Genomic DNA, 19,548 nt, shown 5'->3' with positions numbered 1-19,548 from the left:
TTTCCATTTTTATTAAGGCATAATTGAAAATTTTATAATTTTAAGGTGTATAATATATAAAATTTACTATTTTAACCATTTGAAGTATACAGTTTAGTGGCATTAAGTATATTTACACTGTTCTTCAGCCATTATTTTATTCACACAGAATGTTATGCACCTTAAAATTTTGTGATGTACTTACTGGCTGAACCGTGCACTTAAAAATGTTTAAAATGGGGCCGAGCCCGTGGCACACTCGGGAGAGTGCGGCACTGGGAGTGCGGCAGCGCTCCCGCCGCGGGTTCGGATCCTATATAGGAATGGCTGGTGCACTCACTGGCTGAGTGCCGGTCACGAAAAAGAAAAAAAAAAAATTTGAAATGGTAAATTATATTTATCTATCTATACATATATGCACATACAAGTGTACTTCAAAAAGTTCACAGAAAAATAAAATTAAAATATAATACAAATATTTCAATTAATTTTTGATGACCTCATGTATAAAACAAGAATAAAAAATACACATACAAAACTTTTTTTAATGAATGGACTGTACCTATATACAGTGACATGAATGACTTTCTCATATATAATATTCCATAAAAGCAACCAGACACAGAAGTATGCACACTACAACTACATAATTCAATTTATATAAAATTTAAACAGCAAACAAGATTGTGGTTCTGAATTCCAGTGATGGTAGTTTGTTGAACTAACACTGTCACAGAAAACAATGATAAAATGTTGATAAAATATTAAATACAATTACCTAAAAGCACACACCTTTATGTAATACATACATAATATGTGAATATCTGTGTGTAAGACTAATGAGAATTCCAAAAAGAGAAGCAGCAAACAGAAGAACCTCACCTTTTGCAGTTTTTGTGGATGACTCTGTGCTGAGGGACTTATTTAATTTGCACCCAGGCTGTTCAAGATCTGACAGCCTTCACTTCCTGCTGAACCAAGCCTGGAAATCAGCCAGTGCTAAAAATGAGGGTTTTCTCAGGTCTTTTTAAAAAAGTGTCCCCACATTTCCCAGCACGCACAAAGCTCTCTTAGTTCCCCAGTGTCCTGGGTGCTTTTGAATACCTCATTACTGAAATGAATTTTCACTCCGGCTTTTCCTTTGGGGCTTTAGTTGATCTATTGTATGTGTCAAGCATAATTTATTCTTCTAGGTGGCTCCAGGCTTTTTGTTTGCTTAACATTTTCAAGCAATTTCTATGAATTTTCTGTATTGATTGGCATCTGACTTAGACAAAATGGAAAAGAGAGCCTGTTTCAGACCTTCTGGTAGCCCCCAAAGAGACTGTAACGTGCAAGTGCAACACTTCGCAAGTAAGATGTGCTTTGCTCTCTCTGGAACCAGGGTCAGTCTCCAGCTGTAGGTCGGTTTCCATTTTCAGAGTTTCCATTTCCTCATGACTCGGTGTCAGGACATTGTGTGTTTCTAGACATTAGCTGTGTAAACTGTTGGCATACACTTAGAGACTTCTTAAGTAAAGTCAGAGGCGCACAGTCCTCCCAGCTGCGTTGTGCTGTTATCACACGTGTATTCTGCTTTTGATATAGAGCTGAGCTGTGGGGTGAGGGGAGCATTCCATTGACCTCATTTTAGGAAAACTCTGTTTCTTTGGGTTATGACATTTATAAGTGCTTCTCAGTCCTTATCCCTTTCTTGGGACTGGAAGCTTAGAGAGGGATGGAGTTGGGCATTTCCCCTGCCCCAGGAGGTTTGGCCCCAGTAAAATCTCAGTTGGTTATTAGGCTCTTAAGAAATCGGTTTCCTTTGAAGGCAGCACCTGTTAAGGAGGACAGAATTCAATGGGCGTATTTTATTTTATTTTATTTATTTATTTTTTGCCATTTTATTTATTTATTTTTTATTTTTTTAAATCTTTTTTTTTTAATTTTATTTTGTCGATATACATTGTGGCTGATTATTGCTCCCCATCACCAAAACCTCCCTCCCTTCTCCCTCCCCCTTCCCCCCCAAGAATGTCCTTTCTGTTTGCTTGTCGTATCAACTTCAAATAATTGTGGTTGTTATATCTTCTTCCCCCCCCCAGTTTGTGTGTGTGTGTGTGTGTGTGTGAATTTATATATTAATTTTTAGCTCCCACCAATAAGTGAGAACATGTGGTATTTCTCTTTCTGTGCCTGACTTGTTTCACTTAATATAATTCTCTCAAGGTCCATCCATGTTGTTGCAAATGGCAGTATTTCATTCGTTTTTATAGCTGAGTAGTATTCCATTGTGTAGATGTACCACATTTTCCGTATCCACTCATCTGATGATGGACATTTGGGCTGGTTCCAACTCTTGGCTATTGTAAAGAGTGCTGCGATAAACATTGGGGAACAGGTATACCTTCGACTTGATGATTTCCATTCCTCTGGGTATATTCCCAACAGTGGGATAGCTGGGTCGTATGGTAGATCTATCTGCAATTGTTTGAGGAACCTCCATACCATTTTCCATAGAGGCTGCACCATTTTGCAGTCCCACCAACAATGTATGAGAGTTCCTTTTTCTCCGCAACCTCACCAGCATTTATCGTTCAGAGTCTTTTGGGTTTTAGCCATCCTAACTGGGGTTAGATGGTATCTCAATGTGGTTTTGATTTGCATTTCCTGGATGCTGAGTGATGTTGAGCATTTTTTCATATGTCTGTTGGCCATTTGGATATCTTCCTTAGAGAAATGCCTACTTAGCTCTTTTGCCCTCAATGGGTGTATTTTAAATGCCTACTTTCTCCCTCCTGCTGGAAGCTGAAAGCCATTATTTTGTGACCTATGTGAGAGCCTGGTAGTGTTTCTGGTGTTAAAACTCCTTAATTTGTGGAAACTTCCAAGACTGGTCACCCCAGAGGTTTTGACTCAAACTTTATGAATTCGCCAATTCCAGTTTCGGATTCTTCCACCTGGAGCGCTTCTCACAGAGGTTTGCTTGTGGTTTTCTGATCAAGTAAGTGATGGTTCTTTGAAAGAGCCTCTTTCTCCTGCTTCTGTCTCTGTCTCTCCCTATTTCTATCTCTCTCTGACTCTGTCTCGCTATCTCTCCTTGTCTCTGTATGTTTCTCCATCTCCCTGTCTCTGTCCACCTGTCTCTCACTGTCTCTCCCTATCTCTCTATCTCCTGCTGTCTATCTTTTGCTGTCTCTGTCTCTCACTATCTTTTGCCATCTCTTTCTCTCCCTGTCTGTCCCTCAGTCTCTCCCTTTCTTCATGTCTATCCATATCTATCCCTCATCTCTCCCTGTCTCAAAATTACTGTCCCTTTTTCTGTCCCACCATGACTGTTCCTGTCTCACCCTGTCTCTGTCCCTCTGTCTCACTGTCTCCCCATCTCTCTGTGTGTGTGTCTTTGTGTCTCCCTATCTCTGCCTTTATCTCTCATGATCTGTTTCTGTTCCTCTGTCTGTCTCAGTCTCTCCCTGTCTCTCCACTTCTGTCTGTCTCTGTCTCCCACTGTCCCCCTCACTGGCTGTCATCCATCTGGTCCTGTCACATTCTCCTCCTTGGCCACAGACTGACACAAGGAAGAGGAAGAAAGAGAAAGGGAGGGGCGTGTGTCTGTGGCACCAGAAGTGTGGACACCACATGATGCGTGTCTTGTCACCACTGGGATTTGTGTTTCCTTTGCTCTTAAAGGTGTAAGTACCTAAGAGCATCTGATAAACCTTCATTATGTATGTGATTTTAATTAAGTGCTTAAGAGTACTTGATTAAATATGTTCATAACTGATATCTAAATATTTGGAAAAATTAACTGTTAAATATTGAATTTATTGTTTAAATGTTTAATATGCAGTGTTTAAATATTTGAAGAAATTTTATTTAACAGATTTATTGGATGAAGAAATGGGATGTTAATCAAAATATGAGAGAAGGGAAAAGATTATTAAGGAAATATTCCAAAATGTCAACAGCAGTCAGCGCTGGGTATAAAATTATGGGAGACTTTGGTTTTACTTCCTCTCTTTTGCTGAGTGTCCTGCAGGAAGCAGGTGTTGGACCCAGTGGCTACCAGTCGAGTGCCCTGGCCCTGCCCTGCCACTGAGTGCACAAGGTCCTGCCTGTGCTCAAACCCACATGGCTCCTGTCTTTCCTTTCCTTTCCTCCTGGTCAGGCCCCATCCAGGGCACAGCCACAGCTAGGGGCCCCACTACTGCCACCACTGCTGATGCCATGGAGTTCATTGGGGCCAAGGGCCTGGCGTGGCATGGAGGGGCAGGGGTACCCATTCCCTTTGGGTGTTAACCTCCACTGGAGGCCCCAACACCTTCGAGTTTTCTAGAGAGATGGCTCTTTCCACTTTCTGACAGCTGCCTCGGCAGATGTGCCAGGACTAGGAGCCACACACAAGTGGCCCCTGTGCACTGGCAGCCCGGGATCTCTGTCCCTGGCATTTCTCTGCCCTGTGAGGTGGACATGGCTGTGCCCTTGTGCAGGAACAGGCTGGGGCTGGACTCCTCACCTGTCAGGTTTCTAGAAAGCCATGCATGGCACAGTGCACAAGTGTTGTGGGTGATGTTGGCCAAATGGAACCATGGGCTGGAGCCATTAGATCTGGTCCTAGAGGGGATGTCAGGGTGAACAGGTGCTTGAGCAGTGGAAGGAGCATGGCAGAGCTGCCTGATGCAGCAGGAGGGTTTCAACAGGGCTTTGGGGTGAACGAGAATGAGACCAGACAACATCTGAGGCCTGCAAGGCCTGAGGGCTTTGATGTGGGGGCATATTTTCCAAGGCATCTGGGAGGCCATCCTGATGGCAACCTGCATGCCACAAAGTGTGGAGCCAGGGGCTGTGCCAGGCAGCCCTTAGTGTCTGTGTAGTGGAATTGGCACTTCCGCTCTCTGGCAAAGTGTCACTGTCAGGCTGGATTGCAGACCCCTCTGCCTCGTCCTGTGCAGGTCCTGAGTGAGTCAGGTAAGGGAAAGAAAAACCGAGCAGCTGCCAGGAAAGTGGACATGCTTTATTCTTCAGACATGAGCTCCACCGACCAGTTCAGAGCCGCTGCCTTCCATACTGAAGTACACAACAGTGGCAATGAGCCAAGGGGTGCCTGGGCACATGCGCACTCACTCTAACGTCATTTGTTTACAATGGATGTGCTGAGTCAACCCAGCTGGAAATGAGGCAAGGGGACCTGACAAACCAACTCCACTTTCCTCACTCTGTCAGCTACCAGGAGCTTGCTTCAGAGCAGTCTTCCATGAGGGAAACTTGCACATGTGCCACCGCTCAGCTCGCCATGGCCCATGAGGTGATGGGGCCATTGTGGAGACAGTGTCAATAGCTGTGACAGCAGTCTGAAGGGAGTGGGGGCTGTGTGGCTAGCACTGGTGGCCAGAGGGGTCCCCTTATGAAGTCCCCTCCCTTGTTACACTTGCCTCAGGTCTGCTTGGTCTGCATGAGCTTGGCTGGGAAATGAGACAGCAGCCCCACTGAACAATCTGCCACACAAGGCCTGTCCTGCCTGGGCTGGTCAACGCTTTGTTCAGGAACATCCCATCAGTGTCTATGCTCATGGCTGAGTTGTGGACACACACACTTGTTGAAAAGCTAATTGCTGGCTCAAGGGTGACCAGATCAATCTGTCATATGAAAGGCGGGCCAGACCCAAACCTGCATGCTCCCCCCTGTGTTGGCCATGCTCAGCCATCTCCTTTCCACCTGCAAGTACTGGGTCTGGGTCACCAACTCTGCCCAGTCACTTCCTAAAAAGCCTGAATGGCAGCTGGAGTCTCCTTTGAATCCCAATGGGCTGGGATTTGGGGGCAACCTCCTGCCCAGGAGCCACATACTCAGCCCCTCCCTGCACCTCCTCACTGTTACACTGTGACCACGTTTCCACCTTCATCACACTCTGTGGTTCCCTGGGAGGCTCCTTGGTGGCCCCCAGCAGGGGTGTGTGACACCTGCAGAGTGATGAAGAATGTGGGAACCCGGGTGGCCAGTCATGACTAGGCTCATCCCCCAAGTTCAGGAAGGGGCCGAGGGCAACAGAAGCTGGGGGTCCAGGTGCCCTTGTCCAACCTCTAACTGCCCAGTGTTAGGACAAAAATGCTGAGTGAAGACACATGAGACAAAACTCTTTGTAGATATTTATTCTCCTTCAAATAACAGAACCTGACAGCCCAATATACAGTGATAAAATACTCTGCAACATAAATACAACTTACAGAAATTTCTGTCAACAAAACCTAAAGAAACAAACTTCATTTTTACTTTTGTATATTTACATTACAAAAAAAAAACCTTCACAACATATTAAATATTGGAAATGACCCCTGCTTTAAGGTAATTTAACATAGCGACACTTGGTTTATAACACAAACACCCCAAATAGACATGTTCTCCATATTTCCTTAAAAATTTGTGCTATAAAGTGAAAATCTGTAGTGATGTGTAATGCAATAGACTCCAAAAGAACATATGAAATTCTCTAATTTTGCATCTGAAAAAGTTCATGAAAATATAAAAATTATCAACATGTATTAGTACAGTCAAATAAATTAGCCAGGTTTTCTCTTATTTCACACTTCAGAAGGACTTGAAAAATACAACAGGCATATCCTGTACTTCACAGTGAAAAGTTCTCTATTTAATTTGTAGTTTTTTAACTAATAATCACTATTTTCCCTCGCTTGGCGAGCTGTGCATCCAAGGCTCTCTCCAGGTTCTGCTCTTCTTCAGGGCTGTGCGGCTGATCCTCCTCCTCTTCCTCTAGAGCCTGAGCCTTTGAGAACTGACCAAACGGCTGAACAGTCGGATCTGGCCAAGGAGCTGCGGACACCCCGTCGTCTGCCGTGGTGTTGGAGTCCTGGTGGAAGGAAGGAAGAGCTCCGACAGACTCCTTGGCAGGGGGCTCAAATGATTTCTTCTTTCTGAAGAGAATTTGCAAGATGGATTCCAGTGGTGAAGCTGTTTTCCACATATTTGACACGACACAGGAAGTTGCTGTAGTGACTGCTGCTCGCTTAGATGAGGCTGTGTCAATCTGGGTAGCTCCTGGCTTGATGGATGACTGTATTTTTAACACTGATGTTTCTGGAAGAGAGGGTGGAGGTGGAGGGGACCCTGTGGGTGTGGTGCCAACAGCGGTGCCTGCAGGGTACAGGGGACACTTGGAGGGCTTCTCCTCAGACCGCGGGGCTGCGGTTATCTTGGGGTAGATGGAAACGTCCACTTCTTCCTGTTGAAGTCGGGGCCGTTTCTTCTCAATCCTGTCTAACTCTCCAGCACTTGAAGGACGTTTTATTTTAGGACAGATTACTAATCCAAGGATTATATTTGGACGTGGTGACTCAAGACCTGAAAACAAAATATTTGTGTGAATTTTAGAATCTAAATCCAGTTTTCATCCTTCAGAGGTAAATTTTATTAAGGGCTTTCATGTGGGAAATCCTGTGGGAAAATAAAGCCAAGTGTTTGAGGAGCTTATTGCAAATAAGCTTGTGGTTCCCGTCCCACGAAGTCACCACCAGGCCTACCCAGCCCTGATGGTGGCCGCTGAAAAGGAGGGATTAGCCCCCTAGCCACCAACTACAGAACCAAGCGCCCAATTCACGAGTAAACTCACCCCAACTGTCAGAACTTGTTACATGTTTTATAAAAAATTACACACAATGCTAAAGCAATAGCATGGTGGAGGCGGCGGGAAGGGCACTACAGCAAAGACTAACATTGTTCACCTGCAGGGATCAAAAGTGCATGTGGACCAGCATGTCTTTTAAACAAACGGATCTCAGATATGCTCCTATGTGCCTCTTGTGACATATCCAGAAGGTAACAGCCCTTTTTGTCATTCACTTATGAGTTGCAACACATAAGTTAAGCTAAATATACTAGTATTATGTGTTAATGATTAAGGACCAATTCAACTCAATTTACAACGACCAATAGGATTGCATAATCAGTAAAGCACAAAAAACATTAGGTAAATTCATTATTATTATTATTATTATTATTTTTTTTTGTCTTTTTCGTGACCGGCACTCAGCCAGTGAGTGCACCAGTAAATTCATTAGTTTCTGGTACCAGAATTACAATGAATGAAACAATAATGGTGACTGAAATAGCTAGAGTAGATGTTTGAGGCTTAGAAAAAAATTCAATGAGCATTAATTTATCAAAAACTAGCTAATGTTCTAGTCTTTGTAAACACCGGGGCTTGTGCTTAAGTAAAGCGCCGAGGCATTCAGCACACTGGTGGGGAAGGACAGTCACATGGAGACAGACTGGGAGCTTCAGGGCACAGCATCAGTTTACAGAATAGGTATTTGTTAAGAAACGTTACTCCAAAGATCCTAAGTTGTGACAACTTACATCAGGAATGCTAACATTCCCATAATGATCTCCCACCCCCACAGTCACACTCCATCAAGAATTCCCAAAGGGGAACTAACTAAACAGCCAAGTCACAAACAGTAACTTACAGAAAAATGATTCACAAAGGACAGAATATTTGTTTCAATAGCATAAGGATACAATCAGTCAAACTGTATAAATTCAGTTTACAGATAACATTACATAATATACAGGAGATAATCACACTTTTTTCTTACAATTTAAAGCACTGCTAAGATTGTCCTGTTCTTTTTGCGATTTAGAGATGATCACACATCACTTCACATGGTTGTTTTCATAGTTCTAAATATGTTTGCTGTGAGTCTTCCAAAATTCAGTACGGAATTGATTACTGACAGCTGAGCACACAAGTGCAGGTGGATGTCCTGCCCGCCACTTAGGAGGAGGACACCAGGTTGAACTCGGGCAACCCGGCCTCCGCAGACTGACGCCGCTCTGCTCCCCTCCCTGCTTAAGGGTGTCCTAAAGGTCTCCCGCTTCACAGGCTGCTGTGTAAGAGATTCGTGTTGAAGGCACCCCTGGGTGAGCTGTGATCACAACATATCCTAGTACCATGACACCCTCCTCTCATGAGAACTTTCTGTCAAAACGTCCTCTCCCTGCCCCATCTGGTAACAGCAGTGTGTCAGCAAAAGAAAAGGCAAAGGAGGGGATAGCATGTGGCGTCTGGCCACCACACTGAAGAGCACTTCCAAAATTTCCTGCTTGGCCAATGCGAAGAGCAACTCATCAAGTTAATTTCCTAATTAGCATTCATTATGGGTATTTTATCTTCAAATACTACTTCTTTCACCGTAATAGCTATTTACCGAATACTTTATAGCTAATTGAAACAGACAGTTTTGGGGTTTGGTCAATTGTTAAATCAGCTATCACGGCCTTTGTGGACCCAGTATCTCTGCTGCAGATGGTCCCATAGCTTCAGTACAGGTTTACCTGCTGAGCACATTTGGACCTACTGAGTCACAGCTGAAGTTCTGTCTGTGGGGCAGCTCTGTAAGCCAGGCTCTCTCCCTACAAACTTGGTCTCAGGAGCAGAAGTAGGAGTGCGCTTGTCCAGGGTGGGGCACTGGATGGCAAGGACTGGGGGGGTCTTTGCATGCGGAAGTCACCAGGGACTACCTCACTCAGGGAAAGGCTCAACTTCTAAAGGTCTAACATCAGGGCTCCTGCACAAATCAAATTTCTTGCATCAATCAACTACGTGTGCTGGGTTAACCATTGTGTTAAACTCAGGAAGACACAGTCCCCAGGCTCTGTAAGGTGCTTCTCTCCAACTATTTTTAATACCCTAATATGCTTATAGATGAAAAGAATTAGGGTATCTCAGCCCTGACAAGCTGGCTTTGACCTTTGTTGTCATATTTATCATAGGTGATGTTACGTAATATTTGTGTTGGTCTTGAAAACAGTGAGCTATCTAGAGATTGACATCTAATAAGCTGCTGGTTTTTAGATACTTTCAACTCTCGCCCATCTCATCTGCACACACTGGGAGATGATCTAGTGAAGCTCCACAGTTTTGAACATCCCCAGCAATCTTCCCAAAGATTTCAAATTTAAATAGGCCTGTCCCAAAATGCATACTCCTATCTTGAGATAGTCAAGTCTTATCACCTCACTCACATATTTATGTCATGTTACGGTTCCATGAATATTTGAAATATAACTAGCACTTGGAAATAACTTATATTCCTGGAAGAAACAATAAAACCAAAACTTATATTCATGGAAGAAACAATAAAATTCACTTATCTTGGACCTTAGAAGCAATGCTTACTGAGATGAAGGGACTTGTCTCAAATTTAAAGAAGCTCTACCCTGCTGTAATACAGGTGTCCAGCATGACAATACCAAACAAATGAGGGCAAAGGGCCACATGAACACCCCCAACTGTGCTCCACATCTAAGGGAGGAGCAAGAGAGGACCAGGTTTCCCGGGGGTAACTCTGGGCTCACCCCATTTTTGCAGCTCCTGTGTCATGAGTTTTTACCTGGAGAGTGGTGTGTGTCCCAAGAAAGCGCAGAAGCAAAGGCCATGCCGGCTGCAGCAGGGAGGAGGCAGCCCTGTGGGAGGCCGGGCACCAGCTGGGCACAGGATGCTACTTACCCACCTCCCATATGAGGGCTACTGTGAGGTTTACTATCCATAAAGTGTGTGAAAATAAGCAAGAAGGTAGGTGAGATATTTAAAGACCAGGTGCAGTTAAATGTGCCATCTTCCACTTTCACAGAGGCGACACCCCCACCTGATGCCCTCCAAAACACCAGCGTGTACAGTGTATATGAAGACTTTTTAGCCCCATGTCTGTGTCCCTTGAGTTCATGGTGGAAGGTCTAGTCTCAGACTCAGTAGTAGAATTAAGCCACATGTATGGGAAAAGAAACCAAGGACAAGAGGTACATACTGATACCAATCAATACCTCTATGGGCATTTAATTCCAGAAAGTTGGCACAAGCCAAGCCCATGCCAGGTGTTAAGAATGGGTTCCAGTCGGTGCCTGGGGCATGCTGGGGGTGATGGATTCCAGCCCCTGAACAAGCCCATGAAGTGGAGGGACCCCTACAGGATCCCACCTGGCTTAGGTGACGTGTGGGTGCAGCTGTTGATGGGGACAAAGGCACAGGGTCTAGGCAGCACCTGTCAGTGCTCAGGGTGTTTAGTTGCTGCCACTATGACAAAGCACTTGGAAGAGCACTTGCTGTGTGTCAGAAACACCAGCTTTCAGATAAGAGCAATCCTCTGGGGACTTCGTGGCCAAGAACACTCCAATTTAGGCAGCTGGTGCCAATTTACTAATTGAAGTCACATCAATTTCCTCTGAGGGGCAAAGAAAACTGGACACTAACAGACCTGCTCCCCTTGGAATCACCCTCAACCCTTGACAAATCTGAAATAGTCTTTTAGGTTAACTTATAAATAACCCTTTCCCACAGTACTTTCTAAGGAGAAGCAAACAAAAAGTAATTTGCCAAAGATGAAATAACTTAATAAAATTTGAGCAGTAGACATAAAAGTAACTATTTCCAGAAATATTCTTCTATATATATCACTATTTTTTGTATGTGCAAGGAAGAAAGTCACTTATTGACATCTGCTTACTCCAGGGCTGAGACTAAAACATGAGTTCCATTTAGAGAGAAGACTATGACAGGAGCAGATACAAAGCACTGCCTTTCCTCTCCACTGACCCTGAGCAATTGATCAACCCACTGATCTGAGGCCATGACAGGCTGATTGTGAGCTGTGGGCCTTTTCCTTCATATACAACTTTTCAGAGATAATTTATGCTACAAACAAGGGGCACTCCTAGTGTCACACTCCTCTACCCTACAGGATGAATTATTCTGCTAAACATGGCTTCATCTGTATTTCACAATTCTGTTCCCAGAGACTCATGGCTGGATATGACAGATCTACCTTGCGACAACTCAGCAGGACTCCATGTCAGGGGGAGAAAAGGGGTGGGTATCAGATGTTCCTCATCACCACCCAGAAAGTTGGTGCTTACCTGGTCCCTCAAAGGGCAAGAGTGAGGATGGAATAGGGTCCTTAGCACCCAGTGGGATGAGGTAGAGGTTCTTGATGTGCCTGGTCTTATTAGGTACAACACCAAAATGGCCACGACTGCTCAAGTAGGAGTAGAGAGAAACGTAGGCAACCTCTTCTTCCTCTGTCAGGGGGTGAAAGCGGATCAGACAGACCTCCTACAAGGCAAACAGAGGACAGGGGAAAGCCTTCACCTGTGGCCATGCGAGGAAAGCATCTGCTTTAAAATTTGTACCCAAACCTCAAAAGTACAGCCTGAAATGGGAGATTTTAGCAATTCTGATTTTGACTTTCATAGCCTTATTGTCCAACATTTGAAACAATGAGATAATGAAGTAGTAAAAGAAACTCACAATCAAGCATCCGACTTTCCGACTCAAAACTTGGTTTCAGCAGGAGACTCTTTAAAATGACTTCCACTCACAGCCTCGATTTCAGAGAACTGTCCTGTGAGAGGCACAGGCCATGTAAGGTGTAGGCTTAGCTGCATCTGGAGCAAAGTAAGCTTTCCCGCATGCACAGCGGCTGTGGGCATGGTGAGCAGCTGCATGATCTGCAGCCATTCCCTGTGTGTCTCCACATGGGAGGGTTAAACTAGGCACAGGGTCTAAACCCTCTTGGGAATCTGATGGAAAACTGTACATACAGACACACGCAGCTGTAGCTAAACCTCAGGGGTTCCCAGAAAACCAAAACCCATTCAAGAGCCCAGGCTCGGTGCCTTTTGCAGATCACCTCCAAATTCCCACTGTACTCCTTCAATCATAAAAAAATAAAAATAAAAATGAGAAAATAAAGTTTTTACATTTTTTTACTAAAATGTAATCATATGATTACAGTAAAGGAAAAAAACCCCTTCTATCACCGTATTTCTCAAACACACCATCACACAGGAATGTAACTATATAAACTTATTTTAACATTCACCTGAAAGTATCTAGTAAGTTGCAGGCTGACATTTCAAGCGTGAACCATCAAAATGAAAGGTTAAAAAAGATGTTTAAATAAGCTCTATGTTCCATTGTTGCAGAGACTATACTATAAGCGGATACCTTAGACACAGAAGACTTGAGTTCACCAACATAGTCCCAAACCATCTTCGGTGCGATCCTCCCACCGATGTGAATTGTGTTGGGCAAGTCCTAAATAAAAAGTACTTTGAGTAAATCACCTGTGAAACTCTAGTGTTCAAAAAGAGACTAATGCAGTAACATGAAGGCACCAAACAACCCAAACTTCAAGAAAACAACAATTCCAAGGAAAATGGTGATAACTGTAGTAAATACTGACTGGTGAACTACCATCCAGGATTACAAGCTCCCAAACCCAAAGGTGGTATAATAACCTTCTGATAAACAGGATTGTTTAGAAACTGCTGCCCAACCTTTTTACGTTATCTTTTGTGAACACACACACACACACACATACAGTAATGATTCAGTTATTACCAGGATAACTGACTTGCCACTCCTTCCTAAGGTCATAAATTCTAGTGCCATCTTTGTTAACTTTGAAAAATGAAAGACCTGTCAGGGGGTTACACCTGCCACCCACACTATGCAGGTTATAGACACCTGGCCATGCTGGTGGCTGGGCACACACGTGTGGTAAATGCCCTTGCTAAACAGATCACTGCTAAACAGATCACTGGGCTGCCCAACTGCTCAGCCAAATTTCTGCTCTGTGCAAACTGCATGACCGGCTGACCCACTGTGGCAACCATTATCTTGCCTTTGGAGGTATTTAAGTGCCCAGGCAGCCAGCGTAAGAGTGTCACATGTCTGCCCGTAGTAGAGGAACTCCTGTGAAAGACACATACACAAAAGCACACACACATATACTTTTGGTACTAACCTCACTGAGATAATCAGAACACACAGAGACAGGATATGCCTTAGTGACAAATTTTGCTACACTTTTCATGTTAATAAATCCTTTCCAAATGGTGCTGAGTTGAGATAAAAAGCAGGTCATATCTCCTTCTGGAGAGGAACGTGACTCTGAGACACTGTAAAACAAAACCAGGAAAAATAAGGAAATCTCTCTTGTACAATGAGAATTTCAAAACAATGAAGACTGTGTGTTTAAAAGTAAAAGTGAATTCCTACAAGTTTTGGTAGCTTACTTTTGCCAATAAACGCTTTAATCATAATGATATAAATAGACATTTTGGTAAGAGAAAAACAAACTGAATTGTATTTCTGAGTAAAACTCAGAGTTGAAATCACCAATTGCCTTTCCGTTCATTAGTTCAAAAGAAAACTTCATTGGCTCTTTCAGACTATATCTAAAATACACACCTGATATTCTCTGATGGAACTGACAAGTGTCCTGGGTCAGGGGATGAGGACGGCTTAGCCAGTATGAACCTGGGCACCGCCAAAGAAGTCAAAGCAGGCATCAGTGTGCCTTGTTTGGTTTCTACCACATGGGCACTGTCTGGCTGGGCTGGTATGGAGGCTGTCACTGTGCACGATCCACTTGGAGCAGTCCTGGAGTCCCAGCTGGACATAGTGACAGTGGTGACCACTGCATCCCCACGGCCTTCCACTAGGGAGAGCTCAAGAATGACATCTCCTGGGGGCCCAGGGAAATACTTTCTCTCCAGGTTTGGATGAGAAGCACTTTCCAGGTCTGGTTCAGAAGCATTTCTGGGCAGAGTTCCTGGTATTCCTTCATCAGCTGAGTTAGGAACTGGATCCGATGGAGAGCTGACACACTTGGATTTTAAGTCTTCTTTCTTAGCAGAAGCCAACAATTTCTGTTTTTTCAGAGGTGGCTCATCTTCTGATGAGGAAATCTGACCTGAGGTAGATGAGGAAAGACATGGTGAGAAATCTGACACATCCAAGACCACAGCGTGCTCCTGAGCAGGTAATTACTTACGAGAACCCAAAAGCAACAATGCAAAGAGAGGAGCTAACTTCATAAACTCCAGAAATCCATTCAACCCCCCTCCCTTTTTTTTTGGTTTAACATCGCATTTGGAAGGATTAGTGATTTTAAGCAAAATCCAGTTTAATGGGATCCCAAAATTATGCTCACCTGTACAGATTTTACAATTTAGATTAAAAAGATGCGCCTCATGCTGGCTTGTTGTGTTTTTCAACAAACTGCTACGGACGTCTAGAAGGGGCTGGGGGCTTTTCTCAGGGACAGCTTGTACTGATTCTTGCTGTTCCTGAAAGAAAAAAAAATGACTAGGTAATTTATTTTCCAATGCCACTTCCAAATTAACAGCACACATGAAAAAAGTCTGATGTGATTAAGAACCACTGGATGAAAAAAAAAAAGATCACTGGATACAAGTACTTGACAATTAATAAAATTATATATATCTGTTATAAGCTCAGTGTCCTGCCCAATAACTAAAGACACCTAAAAACATTTCAATTTTAGTATATGTGCTGCCGATGCGAGCACCCTAAAAACATTTCAAATGGATAAATTTTACTCTATCTTTTGTGAAACCTGAAAATACCAAATGCTCATATCTAAGTCTGACAGGAGTGTAGAATCTTTTATATTGGGAATGGTTTCCTGTTTTTAATGTCAGTCTTTTTGTTTTCATTACACAATTTAATTCTGGACTCTATCGCCTAAAATAAAAAAGACAACAATCAAGCCCTACACCTTGTTTTCCAGGAGGAAAGCATATCACTCCTGCAAATGGTCTATTAATTTACTTCTGGTAAAGTTAAGTCTCTGGTATCTGAAGCAGCCATCGTAAGTCAGTACTCACAGATTTCATCAGTTTCTCTCGCCACAGGGAAATTTCCTTAGATCCAAGTTCTTCTGGCTTCATTCTCACAAGTTTTGCCAAAGAGATTTCTCCACGCAAAACATGACGGAAGAGTCCCTATAAAGAAACATCTTTCATTCATTCATTCAAACAATATCTGTGTGTGTTAATGTGGAGGCTACAGAAACAACAAAGCAGCACAAGAAGCTCTGCCTGGAGGTTCAAGGACCACAGGACAAAGACAGAAGCTTTCAATGGAGGGCTGCGCTGCACAGAGCCCTGCAGAGGCACAACCTCACCTGCCTCCCCAAACAGTCCCTTGAGAGCAGGCACCAGGCCACCCAGCTGAAAACAAATGGAGGCCCAGAAAACATGGGTGTCAAAGTCAAGCAAGGCCCACATTGTACTGACTCTTCTTTAAAAAATAAAACTCACCTCCTCAGGAAAAACAAAACCATGTACATAATTTGGAATACAGGTCAGAAAGATACAATGTTAGGAATATAGACAGGAAGAAATGACTTGTGCTGGGGGGCTGTTAACCATGATGAGATGCAGAGTATCTGACCCTGGTTCTACTGCACAGCTAAGAGCTCAGAGAGTGACACACAGGACCAGAAGACTGTGAGCCCTGGAGGCAGGAGGTAAGGGGCTGTAGCAGGTGTGCAGCTCAGCCTTTTCAGACTTCATTTCCATTTTGATCAATCACAGGAGAACAACCCCCACTCCACAGCTGCTATGAGGACTGAGCTGCCCTGCAGCACCCGTCGAAATGGTGAGAACTGGAGGGGCTGCTCCTTATTATTACTGGGAAGTAGCCCAAATTGTCGGGCTCACTCAAGTGCTGAGAGAGAAAAAAATAAGGCAGAAAAGGCTGTCTGTAGCCAGAATATGGACACAGCCATATTCTAGATTAAAGAATCTGTACTTTACTTTAGAGCAAATGAAGGGATGGGCATGTGATTCGGCACTGTAATGTTTAGAAGAGGCTAATCTGGTGAAATAAAAGATGAACTTCAGACAGTGAGATCCCTGACAAGAGTCCACTTAAGGTAGGGAACAGAAAGATCCTCAAATAACACCAAGTACATGGGGGCATACAGAAGTGTCACAGAGGATATAAATACTTTCTAACTTTCATGGAAAGAATATAAATGTTGCAAATGCTGTTTGATGTATTACTATGAAACTCAGCTAATAGAAAACACACACCAAGTTTCCTTCTGCGTCAGGAATATTGCAGTACACAGAGACCACACACACCTGATTTTTAGGATCCTTGAGGTTGAACAGGAGGCTGCGGTATTTCCTCATGTAGCGAATATCTGTAACTTGAAACAAGTTAAACATTTCCTTCTCCAGATGAAGGGTGATGTTTCCTACTTCTTTCTCTGTCATGATTAAGTCATCACTGTCACTGACTCTGAATGGAATGAAAAAGAAACTACATAAACACTTTGTATTTAGACATATTACATTTTTGAAACAGTGGGGCAATCTCAATGTGATCACCCTATACATGGAAGAGCTGACACAGATAAAAACCAAGGACAACAGCCCACCTTTTCCACAAAATCTCTTTCAAGGAGCATCGTATATTCTGCCGAATTTGTGAACTGGGCTGTGACTGGGCAGGGCTCCAGGTCCTGAGGTGTTCTGGGACTGGAGAGGCCACAGGAAGAGATGTTGCTACCGGCTTCCCGATGGTTCCAACCAAAGCAGCAGATCCAGGGAACTGTCTGGAAGCCGCCGTCTGCCTGACAGCAGAAGTGTCACCTGATGGGGTGGCCGAGAGCCACGGCTTCTTGAGGATGGAGCCCTTGAAGCCAGAGGGTGCCTTTTAAATGGCCGGTTGGGCTGCTGCCACATTAGCAAAAGGAGACTTCTTTGGAGCGAGATGTCTTGGCGATGGTCGTTTGCCCACCAAGCAGCCCGGGCAGGGTTTTCTCTTTGAGGCCGAGGCCACCGCTGCCTTCTCCTCTGCTCTTCCGTCTGCCTTCCTGGCTGCAAGAGAGAGCGCAGGTGTGTGGGTGACACAGGAGAACAGGCTTCAAACACGCCCACCCTTAACTAGCAGGAGCTTACTAGGCATTACTGAATAGGATACATTTAGAAAAAAGAATTTTTAAAATCTTAAAATTCAAAAAAGAAGCTTAATTAAGGGCTACTAACAGTATTTATGATAGTGACTATGGCTTACTTCAGAAAGAAAAATGCTTTATTATATTATTATATTAAAGCTCTTACTTCACCCAATAAACTACACAGTCAAAGCCTCAATTTACTCCTCAGCTGAGCTTTAAAACTGAAGGACACACTTCATTTTACCTAAAACAAACAAAAAAACCCTACGTGGATTTAGGGTAGCACTTAAGAATTCAAGTGCAATTTTTTTGTAAACTTGAATTTCATAAGTTTTCTCAGGAAGGGTAAACAGACGAGTGCTCCTTACATGCACATTCAACCCCGAGTGGACATCTGAGCATGAGGGCAGGGAGGTCTCACATGCCACATTGTCCTATTGGACAAGTCACTTGGAGGTAATGCCATTAATAACATATGGAAAGGTGACAGGAATTTGCAACATAGGGAAAGTCAGTCATTTTCCCATACTAAGAGTTGGCAACCAACAATACACTAATGCTGCTGTATAAATGTCCCCATTTACAGCCCTCTAGACATAACTGAATTAATGTGGTAGATAGTAAATTAGTGCTTTTAAATCAAACAAAGATTGTAGTCAAAAGCTCAAAAAAAAAAAAAAAAACCCTCAAAAGCCCTGAACCTTTACATGCCAGGAAAGAACCCATTGCATAGTCCACCAGAACTCAAAGATCAGCACAGCAACCCCTCAGGGAGGCAGGGGCTCCAGTGCAGATAGCGTGTCGATGGATGGTGTTTGTTCGGGCAGCCGTGTCACTTGTCAGAAATCCAGGTAGTGGGACAAGGCGTGAAATGCCAACAGGTACAGGGCTGCAGGTGGTCTTGGGCCTTGTGGGATGAGGGTTTCCCAGGGTGAGTGGTTGAGGTACAGGCTCTTCTCAACCTATCTGCTCAGCAGCAAGCCTCCAAACTCCCAAATATCTAAGTGAGAGGATTCAACATATGTTCGAGCGATCCCTTCAGTTTTCAGTCAATTCACTAAAAACCTGGGAGCTGCAGTTTTCCCAATTTACAGGACAAATAAAATTCCTTTGTTTTACAAATTTGCAACAGTACTACATGGATCCAAAGCTTAGGACAATTAGACAGTGTTAACAGGCATTAAAGTTAACTTTAATCCCAACTTCTTTCATACTTTTTGTCCTAACCCTCCTTTTAATGGTAATTCACACAAATGGCAAATTCCATATTTTCCTCTCCTAGAGCCTTTCCAACCTCACACACCCTGCCTGCCTCTTGCCACAGGTGGCTGCCCACAGAACCCCATACTTGGCAGCATTTCTAAGCCTCAGTGGTCGAGGCTCTCCACAGACCACTGTGTCCCCTGGGGACTGTGGCTCACATGCTACAACAGCCACACCTCTCTAAATGTTTCATGCCTCTGGGAGTTGAGTTTTCAACTGAAGTGCGCTATACAGCAATGACAGTGTCTGACAAAATAGAAAACAGAGACACACTAGGAAAAACAACAAAGACTACCTTTTACTGTCTAGACACCTTGTTTTAACATTTTTACGTGTATTATTTTATCAGATCAAATTTGTATACCAAAGGGATCACAGTATGTTAGTATTTGGAAATTTATTTTTTAACAACTCAGATTTAGCTAGCGAGGTTCGCTGCATCAAACTTGAATGGCTCCCAGAGTTTAGATTAGATGAAATCAGCACAGTCCCCTTTCCACGGGAGAAGATGTGCAGGGGACAGGGAAGGGCTGAACAT

At 43.7% G+C, this 19,548-nt stretch overlaps 1 protein-coding gene across 1 annotated transcript in view; it reads right to left on the bottom strand.

The window, feature by feature from the left end:
• Nucleotides 1–11,857: 11,857 nt before the first annotated feature.
• The window catches only part of LOC134374585 (death-inducer obliterator 1-like), a 29,829-nt gene continuing 22,138 nt past the window's right edge, over nt 11,858–19,548 (bottom strand). The window contains 10 exon segments of the mRNA XM_063092393.1: nt 11,858–12,079; nt 12,974–13,063; nt 13,776–13,929; nt 14,222–14,726; nt 14,967–15,104; nt 15,416–15,467; nt 15,470–15,520; nt 15,664–15,780; nt 16,927–17,086; nt 17,226–17,667. Coding sequence (XP_062948463.1) covers nt 11,858–12,079; nt 12,974–13,063; nt 13,776–13,929; nt 14,222–14,726; nt 14,967–15,104; nt 15,416–15,467; nt 15,470–15,520; nt 15,664–15,780; nt 16,927–17,086; nt 17,226–17,667 — 1,931 coding nt within the window.

The sequence above is a fragment of the Cynocephalus volans genome, chromosome 4 (genome assembly GCF_027409185.1).
Source record: "Cynocephalus volans isolate mCynVol1 chromosome 4, mCynVol1.pri, whole genome shotgun sequence".
NCBI classification, from domain to species: Eukaryota; Metazoa; Chordata; class Mammalia; order Dermoptera; family Cynocephalidae; genus Cynocephalus; species Cynocephalus volans.
This window is presented reverse-complemented; position numbering and strand designations above follow the sequence as displayed.